At 46.7% G+C, this 16,808-nt stretch overlaps 1 protein-coding gene across 2 annotated transcripts in view; it reads right to left on the bottom strand.

Annotated features, from left to right (window-relative positions):
• Nucleotides 1–16,808, bottom strand: part of LOC124721395 (integrator complex subunit 12) — a 97,500-nt gene that overhangs the window by 11,924 nt on the left and 68,768 nt on the right. For both annotated transcript variants that reach the window (XM_047246338.1, XM_047246337.1), the window contains one exon: nt 6,558–6,674. In XM_047246338.1, coding sequence (XP_047102294.1) covers nt 6,558–6,674 — 117 coding nt within the window. The remainder of the gene's footprint in view (nt 1–6,557; nt 6,675–16,808) is intronic.

Raw genomic sequence — 16,808 nt, 5'->3', positions numbered from 1 at the left:
CATCTTAATTTATTGTCAAAGATTATGTCCAAAATTCGTACATTCTTTCCCATATTTCTGTTTATACACTCCTGGAAATTGAAATAAGAACACCGTGAATTCATTGTCCCAGGAAGGGGAAACTTTATTGACACATTCCTGGGGTCAGATACATCACATGATCACATTGACAGAACCACAGGCACATAGACACAGGCAACAGAGCATGCACAATGTCGGCACTAGTACAGTGTATATCCACCTTTCACAGCAATGCAGGCTGCTATTCTCCCATGGAGACGATCATAGAGATGCTGGATGTAGTCCTGTGGAACGGCTTGCCATGCCATTTCCACCTGGCGCCTCAGTTGGACCAGCGTTCGTGCTGGACGTGCAGACCGCGTGAGACGACGCTTCATCCAGTCCCAAACATGCTCAATGGGGGACAGATCCGGAGATCTTGCTGGCCAGGGTAGTTGACTTACACCTTCTAGAGCACGTTGGGTGGCACGGGATACATGCGGACGTGCATTGTCCTGTTGGAACAGCAAGTTCCCTTGCCGGTCTAGGAATGGTAGAACGATGGGTTCGATGACGGTTTGGATGTACCGTGCACTATTCAGTGTCCCCTCGACGATCACCAGTGGTGTACGGCCAGTGTAGGAGATCGCTCCCCACACCATGATGCCGGGTGTTGGCCCTGTGTGCCTCGGTCGTATGCAGTCCTGATTGTGGTGCTCACCTGCATGGCGCCAAACACGCATACGACCATCATTGGCACCAAGGCAGAAGCGACTCTCATAGCTGAAGACGACACGTCTCCATTCGTCCCTCCATTCACGCCTGTCGCGACACCACTGGAGGTGGGCTGCACGATGTTGGGGCGTGAGCGGAAGACGGCCTAACGGTGTGCGGGACCGTAGCCCAGCTTCATGGAGACGGTTGCGAATGGTCCTCGCCGATACCCCAGGAGCAACAGTGTCCCTAATTTGCTGGGAAGTGGCGGTGCGGTCCCCTACGGCACTGCGTAGGATCCTACGGTCTTGGCGTGCATCCGTGCGTCGCTGCGGTCCGGTCCCAGGTCGACGGGCACGTGCACCTTCCGCCAACCACTGGCGACAACATCGATGTACTGTGGAGACCTCACGCCCCACGTGTTGAGCAATTCGGCAGTACGTCCACCCGGCCTCCCGCATGCCCACTATACGCCCTCGCTCAAAGTCCGTCAACTGCACATACGGTTCACGTCCACGCTGTCGCGGCATGCTACCAGTGTTAAAGACTGCGATGGAGCTCCGTATGCCACGGCAAACTGGCTGACACTGACGGCGGCGGTGCACAAATGCTGCGCAGCTAGCGCCATTCGTCGGCCAACACCGCGGTTCCTGGTGTGTCCGCTGTGCCGTGCGTGTGATCATTGCTTGTACAGCCCTCTCGCAGTGTCCGGAGCAAGTATGGTGGGTCTGACACACCGGTGTCAATGTGTTCTTTTTTCCATTTCCAGGAGTGTATAATGTCACTGACCTCGACAGTAAAAAATTATGAGTTTCAGAGTGCCAGGTCATTTTATATATCTTTCAAATTAATTGGAAAGAGAGATTTCAAAACAAAGGCAGGAACAGCTGCAAGACACATATAGAAATGATTGATTATGGTAGATCAGCTAAGACCCCCATTCTTTGCACTTCGCCTTCACAGAGTTAGGTGGTGACCTCAGTTAGGACAGGTGGTGAGATGATCAGGGTGATGGGGAGGGGAGCAATAAGGAAATAGTGTGGATGAACAAGATGGATAGATTGTAATGAGGAAAAAATAGAAAAGGCATAGAAGCACATAGATTTGTGAGGCTGGGGAGGTGGAAGAGCTATTCAGCTGGATGAGACTGGTAAGAGCAAATCTGAAGTGAGAATAAGGTCTACAAAATCTGATACCAGGTGGGTTGCAGGATGACAGGATATGTTCCAACTGAGAAGTTTATGTTGGAAGAGGAATTGTGAACTCAGTTATAAATAGATCAAGTTCAAACGTTTCGACTTTAATTACATGTGAAAAAACAGGTACTGGAGCATGAAAAGATCGTACAAAAATTTCTGAAGTACTCAGGCTTCATTCACATGTCGAAACAAATGTTCCAACTATGGACACCCACAAGTTACACAAAAACAAGTTGCACAAGTTACACTCACAGTAGTATCAAGAGATGGTAAGAACTGTCGTTATCCAATACAGTTATCAGGTTAAGATTAACGCTCTGCATCAGTTAAGGATACTCGCGAAAAAGCTGCTTGGAGGTACTGTAGGTAGGTTTTCCCATTCCTTCTCCTGATGGGTTTTGTGACTAAGTAGTCTTTGTGAAGCACGTCTTCTAAGAGCATCCCTGGGATGCTATCTGGGAATAAGGTTAAAATTAATATCAATCTAAGTGATGTCCTAACTGTCCATATACGTAACACCCTGGCTGGATGCAGCTATAGAGCAGTTGTCATGATTTGATGTTGACTTTGCTGATTACATTCAACAACAGTGAGGCCGCTGGACAGACCCCCCCTCCCCCTCACAATTACCCAGTAAAATTTTATGTTTTTGGCATGGTAACACGTTTCTCATTGTCTGCTCACTAGCTGGTACCTAGAATAATTTGTCGCACTTGGATAGTACTCATCTCAGAAGATCATTGGTAGACTGTGCTAACAATACAGTTTGGCAGAAGGTATTTGCGTATGTTGCCAGTAGATGCATCAGACAAGTGACTGAATACACCTTTTGACACTAATTAGATAATCGTTCTTTGAGAAGCCTAAGCACTAGTAAGACCTAAAGTAATTTGAGCAAGAGTATTGCACCTGTTCCTTTTTGCAGTTGGGATATGTTATTGATATTACTCTTCTGTTGTGTATCTTCCCCTAGCTCCATATTGCACACACACACAGCTGTTTCTCTATTGAAAGTAGCTGCTTTCAGTCAGAAGATGACACTTCATTTGTTTCCCGTTGCACTGATCATGTTGGAGACAGTTGTTCAATCTAATCGCCTTTTCTTACACTAACTTAATGATGATGGGCTGTGTCCAGACTTCATAGACTACTCCTAATATGTAGTAATACTAACTTTAAAGACCCATATGTTGGCCACTTCTGAAGTACTGTTGGGATGTCTACAGTAGCTCTTTCAAGGAATAAACAAATGAATCAGAAGCAATGAACAGAACTCTTAATTGTTTAGTACATTTATAAGATTCTCTCTATTTACTTAGTGACCAGTTTACATTCTGTGTATAGCACGCGGGTGGTTCAATTGTATGTCGTGTAAAACTGGCTTCAGTAACATTTGGATATTGTTTGTTCACTAGTTATCCTGCGATCACAACCCAGAGGGGAGTATTGAAATGTTGTATTCTGATGCAGACATTCTTAAACATATCACAGCTTTCATTCGCCACACATGAAAGCTCACATTTACACTCAACACACACAACATCCGAGGCAGATACGTTACAATGCTGTCAGCCTATCCTCTCAAAATCTAATAACTACAGATTTTTCAATTCTGCCCAATGGCCTCACTGTTGTTTAACATAATCAGCAAAGCCAACATCAAATCATGATAACTGCTCTATAGCTGCATCCAGCCATGTCTGCCCCCTAACCAACCCCCTGGTAACCAAGAATTTCCTCACCTCAACAGACTGACTCACCTTTCTTCCCAAGATCTCTCCTTGATGATACCAATCTCACAGTTGCTGAAAAAGCTGTTATTGAGAGCCTCAAAAATGATCTGACGTTAATCATCCTCCTTGCAGACTTTGCCTCCACAACTGTTGAAATGGACCATAATCATTTCCTGGAAAAAGCTCTTCACTGCCCATCATTTCCTCCAGAAAAGCTTGCTGCAACAATTCCAATCCGTAAGTACAGCACGACCTCATATGTGCACTTAAATTCTTAGGCCCACCACATAAATGTTTACCTTAATCCTTTTCCTTCATAACATCTACTGCTTCTACGTACCCATATTACACCAACTCCCCATGATCTACAAAATTAAAAACATAGGATGCTCTGTTCTTCCTGATGACTGACCTTTGTCAGATAGCTTTCTCACCTATATGAACTCCACCCCAGTGCATACACTAAAGACATTTAGAATTGATCCATCCCCTCCCATAGGTTTCCTCTGCTTGTAGCTTTAGATACAAACAGTCATCTTAAAAAGGATGAACTGTAAAAAAAAAAAATCTTGAGAAAGCCATGGACGTTACCCACAGCATCCGCCCATGGTAATTTATCAGCCTCAGAAGAATATCTTCTATTCATTCAAAATCGTTAAATCCATCATTTGATTACATCCATTTGTGACATGTTTATAGTCTTGGCTTCATGCCCATATTCTCATACCTTTGTATCCTTAACATGACTTCAAAATATCTTACTTTTCCCAGATCTGCTTAGTGAGACACTTTACTGGACATTGACCTCAACTTCTCTGACTGACCTCAGACTTTTCCAGAATGAATTCAACTAATTACTAACAGTACCTTCACTATGATAGCTACCTTCCCTTCCCTTCCACACGATGCCAAAGAAGCCTGTCCCTTTGGTCTTATCATCAAAGTCTTATGAGAAGCAGTCTTCCTCCCAATGTGCAGATCATCTCCATGGTCTTGATACTCAAACCAACACTCCTCAACTGGCACACTAACATATCATAATCTCTTGTGCATCCCAATGACCACCACTCCAAACAGAAACTACCAAATCAATACCGTTACCAGGATTAAAACTACCACTTCCCTAACTCTGGTGAATATTCTAAAACCCTTCCTATATCTCCCAAAATAACACTTATCTACTTTATATACACAAATTCCATCAGCCACTCCCACTCTTCTACTCCTCCTCAGATGTCCACAGGTCACCTCCCTCAGGAAGAGTCAGGTACATGACCCACAGAGTAAATCCACCTCACAGCATGTATTATCCCCATTAGAGGTAGGACCACTTGTGCAGCCAAAAATGTGTTCGAACTTTGATTGTTTAAGTTTCCATAATAACACAGCCACAAACTAACTGTCCACACATGAGCAAGCTGTAATAGGACTAGGCTAGTTAATGAATGCTTAAATACCACTTAAAGTTCTGCTGATTGTGTATTACCCAATCTACAATATGTAATGGACAAAAGCTAGAAATTGTGGTTTTTCTTAATTTCTATCAGCAAATTAAACTATATGGTTCACTTACATACCAAATCAACATCATTAACATCATTTCAGATCATTCAACTGTAATTGACAGAAAATTATAATTAGTTAGAAAACTAGGTGACATTGACATACTGTCATGAATTACAGCAAAATCTATAATTTCATTCTTGTGATTGCATTATTACATTCCCACTTAAATGTTTGGAGAAATATCTATGTTATAATTAAACCAATAACTAATTAGCAAAATTTTTAAGTTTCAACTTACCTACAAATAGACTTTCTGAAAACATTAGTCATCTGATGTATTTAAAGTGCCTTGGGCACTTTATGTATCATGTCAATAATGAAAAACCAATTAGAACAGTAATTAACTTTTTCATTAATGATTCTTGAACATTCAGATGTAAACACTATGATTTTCACTCATTCTGAGGCTGTGAAATCATCATACAGAACTTTAACCTAAAATTCCTTATTGGCATTTTGTACTGCACCTCAATTAATATTAGAAATAAAATCCAATGTAAGATTAAGATGTAATTAATGATTTTATGAAAGGTATCATTATTGTAACTTCATATCCAAGTTTTGACACAAAAGTCGAAAGAATAATATTTAGAAATGTATTCAGAATGAATCATCATTTATTATCTTTAAACCATACTAACAGTTTGTTGTAAATCATTAACTTTTCATTAGAAATCTGAATGTAATTGTTTTTGACAAAAGACCAGACAACATGCACTGTTGAGATAGAGTATATATTGAGTGGTGCGAAGCACTAAGTTGGACGCAGTTTGGCCAATGTAATGATGCAAAGTCTGTAACAGTTGCTGTTTTGTCAGTCATGTTGGTAGAAGGCAGTTTGTGGGTGAACATATTGGCAAATCCTTACAGAAAATACATCCACTCTTAAAAGGATTCATCAGTGTGTTCAAAAATATTATTTTAACATCCAAGTTTTCATCACATCAAAAATCCAAGCAAATCTGCAATATACATCCCCTCATGGACTTTATTGATGGAGGAAATTTAACAGTTCAGAGCTAATATTCCACTGCAAAAACTACACCACTCTCCTACTATGATGAATCTCTCATAATGAGACGTATTTCAGCCAGAACTGCAGTTGGAGTAACATTAGAACATGCACGCACATGCACCTCCATCCGCACATGCACAAATGGCCACTGCAAAACTGTGGTCAGCAGCGCAAACTTGACCACCAAGTTTAAGAGCATTGTATGCAATAAAACAGTTGCTCCACAATCTCTGCCACTCTCATATTAATTCTTTATTAGGTTTGCTCTACAATAATGTATATCTGCCTCTCATCCCCCCCCCCAACCCCCCTCCTCCAATACCCACCTACCTTTTCTGTTCTTTTGAATACAAGAGTTGGTGGTGCAGATTCAGCTTTCAATGTAGGCTTCACAGTTGAGACAGGGTCTTTCACAGTTGATTTTGGTGAAGCGTGTGGCTTAGACACCTGAAATAGGAAAAAAAAAGAGTGCAAAACTTCATAAGAGAGGTGTTACTTCATTACAAGCTGTACCTATGAAGAGACAGTGAAACACAAACAGCACGATTTCTTGTATAGACAGAAGCACAGTTTAAGGTGATCATCATACTGGTTCTTACGGCCTACAACAATAACTTTCTCACAAACTATTTCACCACATTAATATGTGCCAAGAGGGATCAGAAGAAACAAAGTAGGTTTAAGAGATTAGTGTTGGTAAAACTGGCAAGGTATCCATGAACATAAGTGACAAAGAGAAATAATAATAAAATCATCTTGTATGCGTGATCCAGGCTAAAAGCATTCAAACATGTGAGACTATGTGTACTTGCTGCACCACACACACACACACACACACACACACACACACACACACACACACACCAGATTAAGATCAAAGGCTTCTCTGGGGCCCAACGTCAAAGACAGGTAGTAAGCGGATAAGGGAAGAATCAAAGACTCCCTCCTCCCTGGATAAGCGAGTCCAGAAAAAACTGAGGGAAGAAATAGGGAAACAGACCAACAGACCAATAGTACTGCAGTCTCAGTTTTTAGGATGGCAGTTATCCAGGAAGGTTAACCACTGGTGGCCATCACCTCGCAGCAGGAGGAATTAGTACAAATGGCCCTCTTTAAAAATATTGGGGGGGGAGGAGGGGGGGGGGAGGAGGGGGGGGGGAGGGGACACTGGCACAGGTCCCAACTTCAGGAGGGTCTATCTAGATTGTGGTTCACTCATTTTTGTCTGAGGGGGTGCACACACTAGAATGGCTCAAGGACAAGGTGCCCATGATATCCCCTTGGGAAGATGTGAAGGTGCTGCTCAAGACAGCAGAGGAGCTTCTTAAGACCGCAAAGGTATCATTATGGGTATCTAAGATCCTTAAGGAAGTCTCTCCCAAGACTGTTCGGTAAAATAGGGGCCCACAACCCAAAAGTCTCAACAGAAGATTGGAGAGTGATTAACCAGAAGGTTGCTCAAGAAGGACGAACCCTGGTGGTGGAGGTTGGTGAGAAGTCCCTGAAGGCGATGCGGAAGCAGGACCTGAAACTGTTTTTAGGGTTCTTGCAGGTCACCGTCAGAGTTCTCAAGACCTCAAATATGGCAGTATGACGGAGCCGGGAGGTGCTGCAGATTAATCTGCAGCACAGTAAAGGAGCCACTGCTGCCCTGAGCCACTGCCTGAGGAGACAGCAAGTGGACGTGGCCCTGATACAAGAACCCTATTTATACAAAGGGGGTGTATCGGGCCTTGGTGGCACTGGAGGTAAGCTGATCTATGCTAGGAATCCAAGAAACTCCAGAGCATGCAATTAGGTAAGAAATGGCATTTATTTCATGCCAATAATGGATTTCTGCTCTAGGGATTTAGTGACCATTAAAATGCAGCAATGTGAGGACGGCATCACGAGGGAAATTATTTTGGCCTCAGCATACCTTCCTTACAAAGATAGCTCTCCTCCTCCCTTGGAGGTGAGGAGACTGGTAGAGACTTGCCATCGGCAAGGTGATTGACTGCTGGTGGGATGCGACGCCAATGCCCACAACCTAGTGTGGGCCAGCAAGGACACCAACATTAGAGGTGAGTACCTTCTTGAATTTCTTTTAGCTAACAACTTAGAGGTCCTGAATAGGGGCAATTAACCTACATTCAGGAACAGCAGAAGGGAAGAAGTAATTGACATAACCTTTGGTTCCATGACGATGGGTAGCTATGTCAAACAATGGTATGTGGTGTTAGAGCCATCCTGATCGGACCACATGTACATCAAATTCAAGGTTGAAATGGGAAATAGGAATCCCAGGAAAACAGACTGGGAGACATATAGGACGGACCTTGACTTAGGCTTATCAGAAATTAAAACTTCGATAAGGAATCCAGTAGAATTTGAGGAAGTAGCTGAGGCTGTTACCTCTGCCATAGTGACCTCATATCATGACAACTACACAATCACCAGGAAGTGCACAGATAGGAGTGTTCCTTGGTGGAATAACAAACTGGAAACGCAAAGAAAACAGGTACGGAGAATGTTTAATATTGCGAGACATGAAGGACAATGGGCTAAATATTGTGAGGCCCTTGTCAATTACAATCTTGCAATAAGACAACCAAAGGAGGCAACCTGGAAGACAGACTGTGAGGAAGTGGAGGGCACGGCTGCACAAGCCAGACTTCAAAAGATTCTCAATAGAGTACCAACCAATCCAGGAGGTACGTTGAGGAAGGAGGATGAGGAATATACAAAGACAGCACATGAGATGCTGAAATTGCTCCTCCAAACTCACTTTCCTCAATATGCTCTGCCGGACAACACAAACCAGTATGTGACCCCAGAGAGACAATGGTTCTCATAAGAGAGGACTGGGAATCGTCCAAGGGGTGTGTGAACTTCAACAAAATCTATTGGGCGGTGGGAAATTCCAACTGTTCAAGTCACCTGGCCCAGATGGAATTTTTCCAGCTCTCTTGCAACAGGCAGGAGGAAAGCTTATATGAGTCCTAAGCAGGTTATTGAGGATTAGCCTAGCAGTAGGAATCATTCCCAATGCTTTGAGAGCAGTGAAGGTTGTCTTCATTCCAAAGCCAAAGAGTTGATCATACGAAGGCCAAGGATATGAGACCAATCAGTCTGTCCTCCTCCATTCTTCAAACATTGGAAAAACTGGTTAATGTATTCGCTGGGGAGAGGAGGCTAAGTAGGGTCCCTCTACACCCAAACCAACACGCATACCAACCAAGTAAATCATGCAAGACAGCTCTCCACCAACTTGTTGGGAAGGTGGAAAAAGCACTTCATTTCCAAGAAATAGCTCTCTGCATCCTCCTGGATATCGAGGGGGCCTTCCGTAACACGATCTTCGATTCCATGTTAAGGGCAGCAGAGGTGCATGACCTGGGGACCACTATATGTAGGTGGACCAGGGCCATGCTTAGTGGAAGGAAGGTAGAGGCTACCATGGTGAATGAAAAGTGGTAATTAAGGGCACTAGAGGCTGTCCACAAGTAGTAGTTTTGTCTCCTCTACTGTGGAATCTAGTGGTGAATGAACTCATTGAGGAACTAAATTCCAGACAATGCTTCTGCCACGGATACACAGATCTTGTCATAGTAATACTTAGCAAATTCACTGACACAGTCAGCAATATGGCACAAGGAGGGTTCAACATTGTGCAAAAATGGTGCATTAAACAGTATCTGAGAGTTAATCCTAAGAGGACTGTTGTGGTGCCATTTACGAAGAGACACATTCAGCACGCAAGTTGGAATTTAAAGCTCTTTGATGAAACTCTACCTGTGAAGGGGATAGTGAAATATCTAGGGGTAACCTTGGATGAGAAGCTAACTTGCACCCATCACATTAAGAGCATATGCTCCAAGGCAAAAAGTACTCTAGTGACTACTAGAAGAGCTTGTGGCAAAAACTGAGGCCTAAGCCCCAGGGGTATGCACTGGATATACACCACAATGTTTAGACCTACGATTTCTTATGGGGCCGTAGTGTGGTGGAAGAAGGTAGAACAGCGGGTTGCGGCTAAGGAGCTTGCTAAGGTGCAGAGATTGACCTGCTTAGCCATAATGGGCGGAATTAGTAGCACACCAACTGCTGAAATAGAAGCCATGCTGGATATGCCTCCACTTCACCTTTGGGTCAAGATGGAGGCAGCAGCTGGGACACAAAGACTTAAAACTGGCGAAAACTGTCTCTCATTCAGATATCCAGAATCACACACTAACATAGTGAGTGAGGTAAATACAGCAATGGCTGGGGAAATGCCTGCCGACTATATAATAACTCCCAACTGCTTCTACAAGCCTTAAAGCATAATAATTGGAAGTAGGGAGCAGTGGGAAAACACAGTTCGACACCGTATGGGGGACATCGTTTGGTTCACCAATGGGTCGAAAACAGACCAAGGCATTGGGACAGGGTTGTACGGGGTTCAGCCAAGACTGGAGAGCATCATATCTCTAGGGAAACTGGCCTCTGTGTTCCAAGCTGAAATTACTGCAATCAATGTGAGGAGGAGAATATGCATAGGTGCTACAACGGCCGTAGCATCTACATCTATTCAGACAGGCAGGCAGCCCTGAAATCATTGGCAGCTCCTGCAACAAGATCTGAGATTGTTGCAGATTGCCACAGGGCTCTGGTGGAGCTAGGTTGGTTGGTTGGTTGTTTGAGGTTAAAGGGACCAAACAGCAAGGTCATCACTCCCTTGTTTCAAATAGACTCCATTCTGCTAACGGGACATCTCAGAAAAGTCAGAACAATAAAACGGAAAAAGGGGAAACGTAAAAGGGCAGTCACGTTGTCAATAGTAAAAACAAATGAGGGAAGTTGGCAAGAGAACGAACCCAACACTATGCTGAAGCAGCATAGGCAAGACCACCTGTGACTTAAAAGGTACAACTGCTATAATGCAGAAAGTACGTATGGGAATAGAAAAACTAACCAAGCCTTAAAAAGAAGGGGTAAAAACAGAGTAAAACTGAAAGAAAAGAGGATTCCGGTCAGGGAGGTGAATCGGGAATCTCTGAACACTGCCTACAGTGGGAGACACCCAAACACTCACCGCCCTGCCCCAACACCAGAGGGAGATTAAAAACTTTAAAACTGAGAATAAAAACCACTCTCCCGGAGGAAACCTAGAACCAGAGAGACCATCCGGGAATCGTCAGCCAACATCAAAGGTAAAGTGTGGGGGAGTCTGTACTTAGCACGCAGAGCCAAAAGAAGGGGGCATTCAACCAAAATGTGGGCCACTGACTGGAAGGCTCCACAACCACATAGCGGGGGTGGCTCATCACGCAAAAGGAAACCATGGGTCAGCCTGGTATGGCCAATGCGGAGACGACACAGTGTGGTCGAGTCCTTGCGGGAGAGGCGAAAGGAAGAACGCCATGGGCCTGGATTCACCTTAATGGCACGAAGTTTATTAGACAGTGGAGTAGCCTCCCAAGAATTGGCCCATGACTGTGCAAAGTGGGATTTGATGTGAAGCCGTAAATCCGCTGCAGGAGGGGTTACAGAAAACGGGGGGGGGGTAAGTAACTGCTCCCCCAGCCAAACGATCAGCGAGCTCATTACCCGGGATACCCACATGGCCCGGGACCCATAGGAAGTCAATGGAACAAGCAGCACGGTGAAGATCAGCGAGATGGTCATGGATGGCAGAGACCAAGGGATGGCGCGAAAAACACTGGTCAATAGCAAGAAGGCCACTCATCGAGTCCGTACATAACAAAACGCGGTTGTGTTGGGATTGTTTAATAAAGGTAAGGGCCCGGGAAATTGCCATCAATTCCGCAGTAAACACCCCACATGAGGGTGGCAGTAGATGATTTTCCGTTCCAACAAAGGACGTGAAGGCATACCCAACATGATCAGCAGATTTAGAGCCATCAGTGTAAAAAACACAGCATCCCGAAACTCCCATAAAATTTGGCGGAAAAAGGAACGGAACACCACCGGGGGGATGGAATCTTTCGGACCGCGGCGGAGATCCATCCGAATTCGAGGCCGAGGAACTAACCAAGGAGGAGTGGAGGGGAGGGAGCGAGGAAGACAGGACAAAGAAGGAAGCCGAAAATCACGGTTAAGAGACGCAAGGCGCAGTCCAACCGGTAAACCCGCCCGAGGGCGGGAGTCAGGCGGGCGACGTCCATGGTCTGGGAATAGGATAGAATAGGAAGGATGAGCGGGAGAAGAACGGATAGTAAGGGCATAAGACACCAGAAGCTGGGACCGCCGAACAGAAAGGGGCGGGGATCCCAGCTTCAACCAGGAGACTATCAACAGGGCTAGTAGGGAAGGCACCGGTGGCCAAACGGATACCACGATGGTGGACCAGATCCAGCACGTGCAGCGTGGAAGGAGCAGCTGAACCATAAACTTGACGACCATAGTCCAAACGTGACAGAACTAGAGCACGATAAAGACGGAGGAGGAGGGAACGGTCCGCACCCCAAGACGAGTGGGCAAGGAAGTGAAGGACATTGAGTTTACGGAAACATCCTACCTTCAGGAGTCTGATATGGGGCAGCTAAGTGAGCTTGTTGTCGAAAAGAAGACCTAGGAAACGAAACTGTGGAACCACAGGCAATCTTTGTGCAGCGAGATAGAGCTCTGGATCAGGGTGGACCGTAGTACGGCGACAGAAGTGGACCACCCGCGATTTTAAAGGAGAAAATTGAAACCCGTGTGAGAGGGTCCATGCAGAGGCACGCCGTATAGCCACCTGGAGCTGCCGTTCTGCAGATGGCATCGAGGAGGAACTAACCCAAATGCAGAAATCATCCACATACAGGGCAGGGGCGACCAAGGGACCGACAGAGGCCACAAGTCCATCAATAGCAATGAGGAAAAGAAGGACACTCAAGACAGAACCCTGTGGGATGCCCGTCTCCTGGGTCCATGGAGAACTAAAAGCAGTACCAACTCGAACTCTGAATGACCGATGGATCAGGAACTGGCGGATAAAAATCGGGAGTGGGCCCCGAAGACCCCACTGATGAAGGATTAGTAAGATGTGATGGCGCCAGGCCGTGTCATAGGCCTTGCGAAGGTCAAAAAACACTGCAACCAGATGGCGGCGCTGGGAAAAAGCCTGCCGAACTGCGGATTCCAAGCGAAGTAAATGATCGATTGGAGATCGTCCCTCTCGAAAGCCACACTGGTAAGGGGACAATAGATCCCGAGATTCGAGGACCCAAGTGAGCCGACGGGCTACCAGCCGTTCAAGTAACTTACAACCAACATTGGTCAAACTAATTGGCCGATAGCTGTCAACAGATAGGGGGTTCTGACCAGGCTTAAGGACAGGAACCACAATGCTATCCCTCCACTGAGAAGGGAAGTCACCCTGGAGCCAGATACGGTTAAACACCCGAAGAAGATGGTGCCGTTGTGGAGCACTGAGATGTTGAAGCAGCTGGTTATGAATGGAATCTGGGCCAGGGGCCGTATCGTGAGAAGAAGATAGAGCAGAAAGAAATTCCCATTCAGTGAAAGGTTCGTTGTAAGATTCTGACTCACAAGTGGTGAAACATAAGGTGACAGCTTCAGCCTGCTGTTTTTGATGAAGGAAAGCAGCTGGATAGGAGGCCGACGCTGATGCCACTGCAAAATGGGTCGCTAGATGTTCTGCGAGAACTAATGGGTCCGTACAAATGCCATCTGGGAGGTGAAGGCCTGGGAGGGTGGACTGCCGATGGCAACCTTGGAGAGAGCGAAGTGTAGCCCATACCCGTGACAGAGGGACAGTGGAACCAAGGGAAGAAACGAATCGTTCCCAACATATCCGCTTGCTCTGTTTGATTAAATAACGGGCTTTAGCGCGAAGGCGCTTAAAGGTAGAAAGGCTGGCTACAGATGGGTGCCTCTTAAAGTGTTGCAAAGCTCGACGGCGATCACGGATGGCAATGGCAATGGCCGTACTCCACCACGGGACTTGCCGACGACGAAATTGTCCAGATGAGCGCGGGACAGCAAGGTTAGCAGCGCGAACAATCGCGTCAGACACGTCACGTAGGACGTCATCAATACAACCCGACAAAGAGGGAGAAAACTCGACCTGTGCAGTATATAGAGGCCAATCGGCGCGGTGGAAAGACCAACGAGGTAACCTCTCCATCGGGGAGCGGGAAGGGAGCGTGATAATCAACGGGAAATGGTCACTATCACAAAGGTCGTCGTGTGGCGACCAGTGTAATGAAGGGAGGAGAGAGGGAGAAGAAAGAGAAAGATCAATGGCAGAAAAGGTACCATGACCAGCACTGAAATGAGTAGGGGAGCCATCATTAAGAAGGCACAGGTCGTGGTCTGCAATAAATTGGTCTATAAGAAGACCTCGTCTAGATGGAAAGGCACTGCCCCACAAAGGATGATGAGCATTAAAATCCCCAAGGAGGAGGAAGGGAGGAGGAAGTTGCTGAAGAAGGGTGGTTAAGTCAGCAGGTGTAAGAGTCCTGTCAGGAGGGAGATAAAGATTGCATACTGTGACTGCAGAGTCTATGTGGACCCTAACAGCAACCGCTTCCAATGTAGTTTGGAGAGGAATCCACGTGCTAGCAATGTCTGTACGGACCAACGTACAAACGCCACCAGAAGCCCGCAAGGGTCCGACCCAATTTCGACAGAAAACACGGAACCCACGGAGGGTCGGTGAGTGAGCATCAGTAAAATGAGATTCCTGGAGAACCACACAAGCTGCTGAGTAGGACGAAAGAAGGGATTTCAATTCCGGAAGGTGACGATAGTAGCCATTACAATTCCATTGGAGAACCACAGAACGACGGTTTAAATGAGGGCTGAACACGCTAAATCCAGTCATACCGCCGGGTCCCCACCCGTCACCGACAAGGAGGGGGCGACATCCATAAACGACAGGTCAGAATCCGGTTGTGAAGTCGGGGAAGGGACCTCCGGTGACACCAGAGGCTCTTTGTCCCGGGACTTATGTTTCTTCTTCTTTTCAGGCTGAGATCGAGGAGGGCTGTGTGGCATAATGGAGCCAGCTGCAGCAAGATCAGGAACAGAAAGAGACCGGGCGACCTGGGGGCCGATAGACTGCGGCTCTCGCGGTCGCCGCGCTGCAGCAGACCTTTGACCTGGAAGGTGCCGGGAAGGGGCATCCCGGGAGAGGCGCCCTTGACCGGCAGACGCCGAAGGAGTGGGACACTTCTCCGGCTGGGGAGGGGGAGCAGCGCCCAGAGGAGAAGGTGTGGGAGCCGCAGGGGAGGGGGGAAGGAGAGGGGTCCGGGATGGGGGTAAGGAAGGGGGAGGAAGGGATGAAGATGTAACCAAGGCGTAACTAGATGTCATGGACACAGGGTGCAATCGTGCATACTTCTTACGGGCCTCTGTGTAGCTTAAACGATCAAGGGACTTATACTCCTGTATCTTTTTTTCTTTCTTATAGACTGGGCAATCTGCTGAACGTGGAGAATGACTACCATGACAATTTACACATACAGGAGGGGGAACACAGGGAAGCCCCTCATGGAGTGGACGTCCACAGTCACCACAGAGAGGGTCCTGGGAACAACGAGAAGACATGTGGCCAAAACGCAGGCACTTAAAACACCGCATAGGAGGTGGGATGTACGGCTTCACATCACAGCGATAGACCATAATCTTAACTTTCTCAGGAAGGGTATCCCCTTCAAAGGCCAGGATAAAGGCACCAGTATCAATACGATTATCTTTAGGACCCTTCTGAACACGCCGAACAAAGTGAACACCCCGCCGTCCGAGATTGTCCCGAAGTTCCTCATCAGTTTGAAGGATGAGGTCTCTGTGAAAAATCACACCTTGTACCATATTTAGAGACTGGTGAGGGGTAATGGACACAGGAATGGTGCCAAGATGGGTACAGGCACGAAGGGCCGCAGATTGGGCAGCCGAAGCAGTTTTTATCAGCAACGAACCCGACCGCATCTTGCTCAGGGAGTCCACTTCGCCGAACTTGTCTTCAATGTGTTCCACAAAGAATAAAGGTTTGACACTGGTGAAAGTATCTCCATCAGTCCTGGTGCAAACTAGATAACGGGGGGAAAGGTTTTGCCCCTAGACGACGGGCCTGACCCTCCTCCCAGGGGGTAGCCACGGAAGGGAAGGCCGAAGGGGCAAGAGAAGCAGCATTTGAGGAATCAGTACCACGCAGAGAGACGGCCGCAGAAGAGCGGCCAGAGTTTTGGACCCGTATGCGTTTCATCTGCATAGCGTCCGCCCTGATACCACCCACTCCGATCAGGGGCTCTCCTCACGGGCGCCACCCAGCCACAGCAAGGGCCGTCTGGCACGGCGGCCATTGCCGGGAGTTCCGATGCTCCAGGATGACGAGCAACCACTCCAAGGCATGCATGAGGAGGTCACAGCTCAGGTATCAGAAGTGTGATCCCTGTGTGTTCAGGGGGCTCAACCAAAAGGGTACATAGCGACCCCACCACACGGGCTGGCTACCGTGCTGGCTATGCACCCTAGCATCAGACAACGACGTAAAAGAAAAGGTGGAATGTACTAGGAGGGCACACGTCGGAGACACTAGGTAAGGTGCTCTTCCCCAAATGGCTCACACTACGGAAGAGAAATTTTGGA

The sequence above is a fragment of the Schistocerca piceifrons genome, chromosome X (genome assembly GCF_021461385.2).
Source record: "Schistocerca piceifrons isolate TAMUIC-IGC-003096 chromosome X, iqSchPice1.1, whole genome shotgun sequence".
Classification (NCBI taxonomy): Eukaryota; Metazoa; Arthropoda; class Insecta; order Orthoptera; family Acrididae; genus Schistocerca; species Schistocerca piceifrons.
This window is presented reverse-complemented; position numbering and strand designations above follow the sequence as displayed.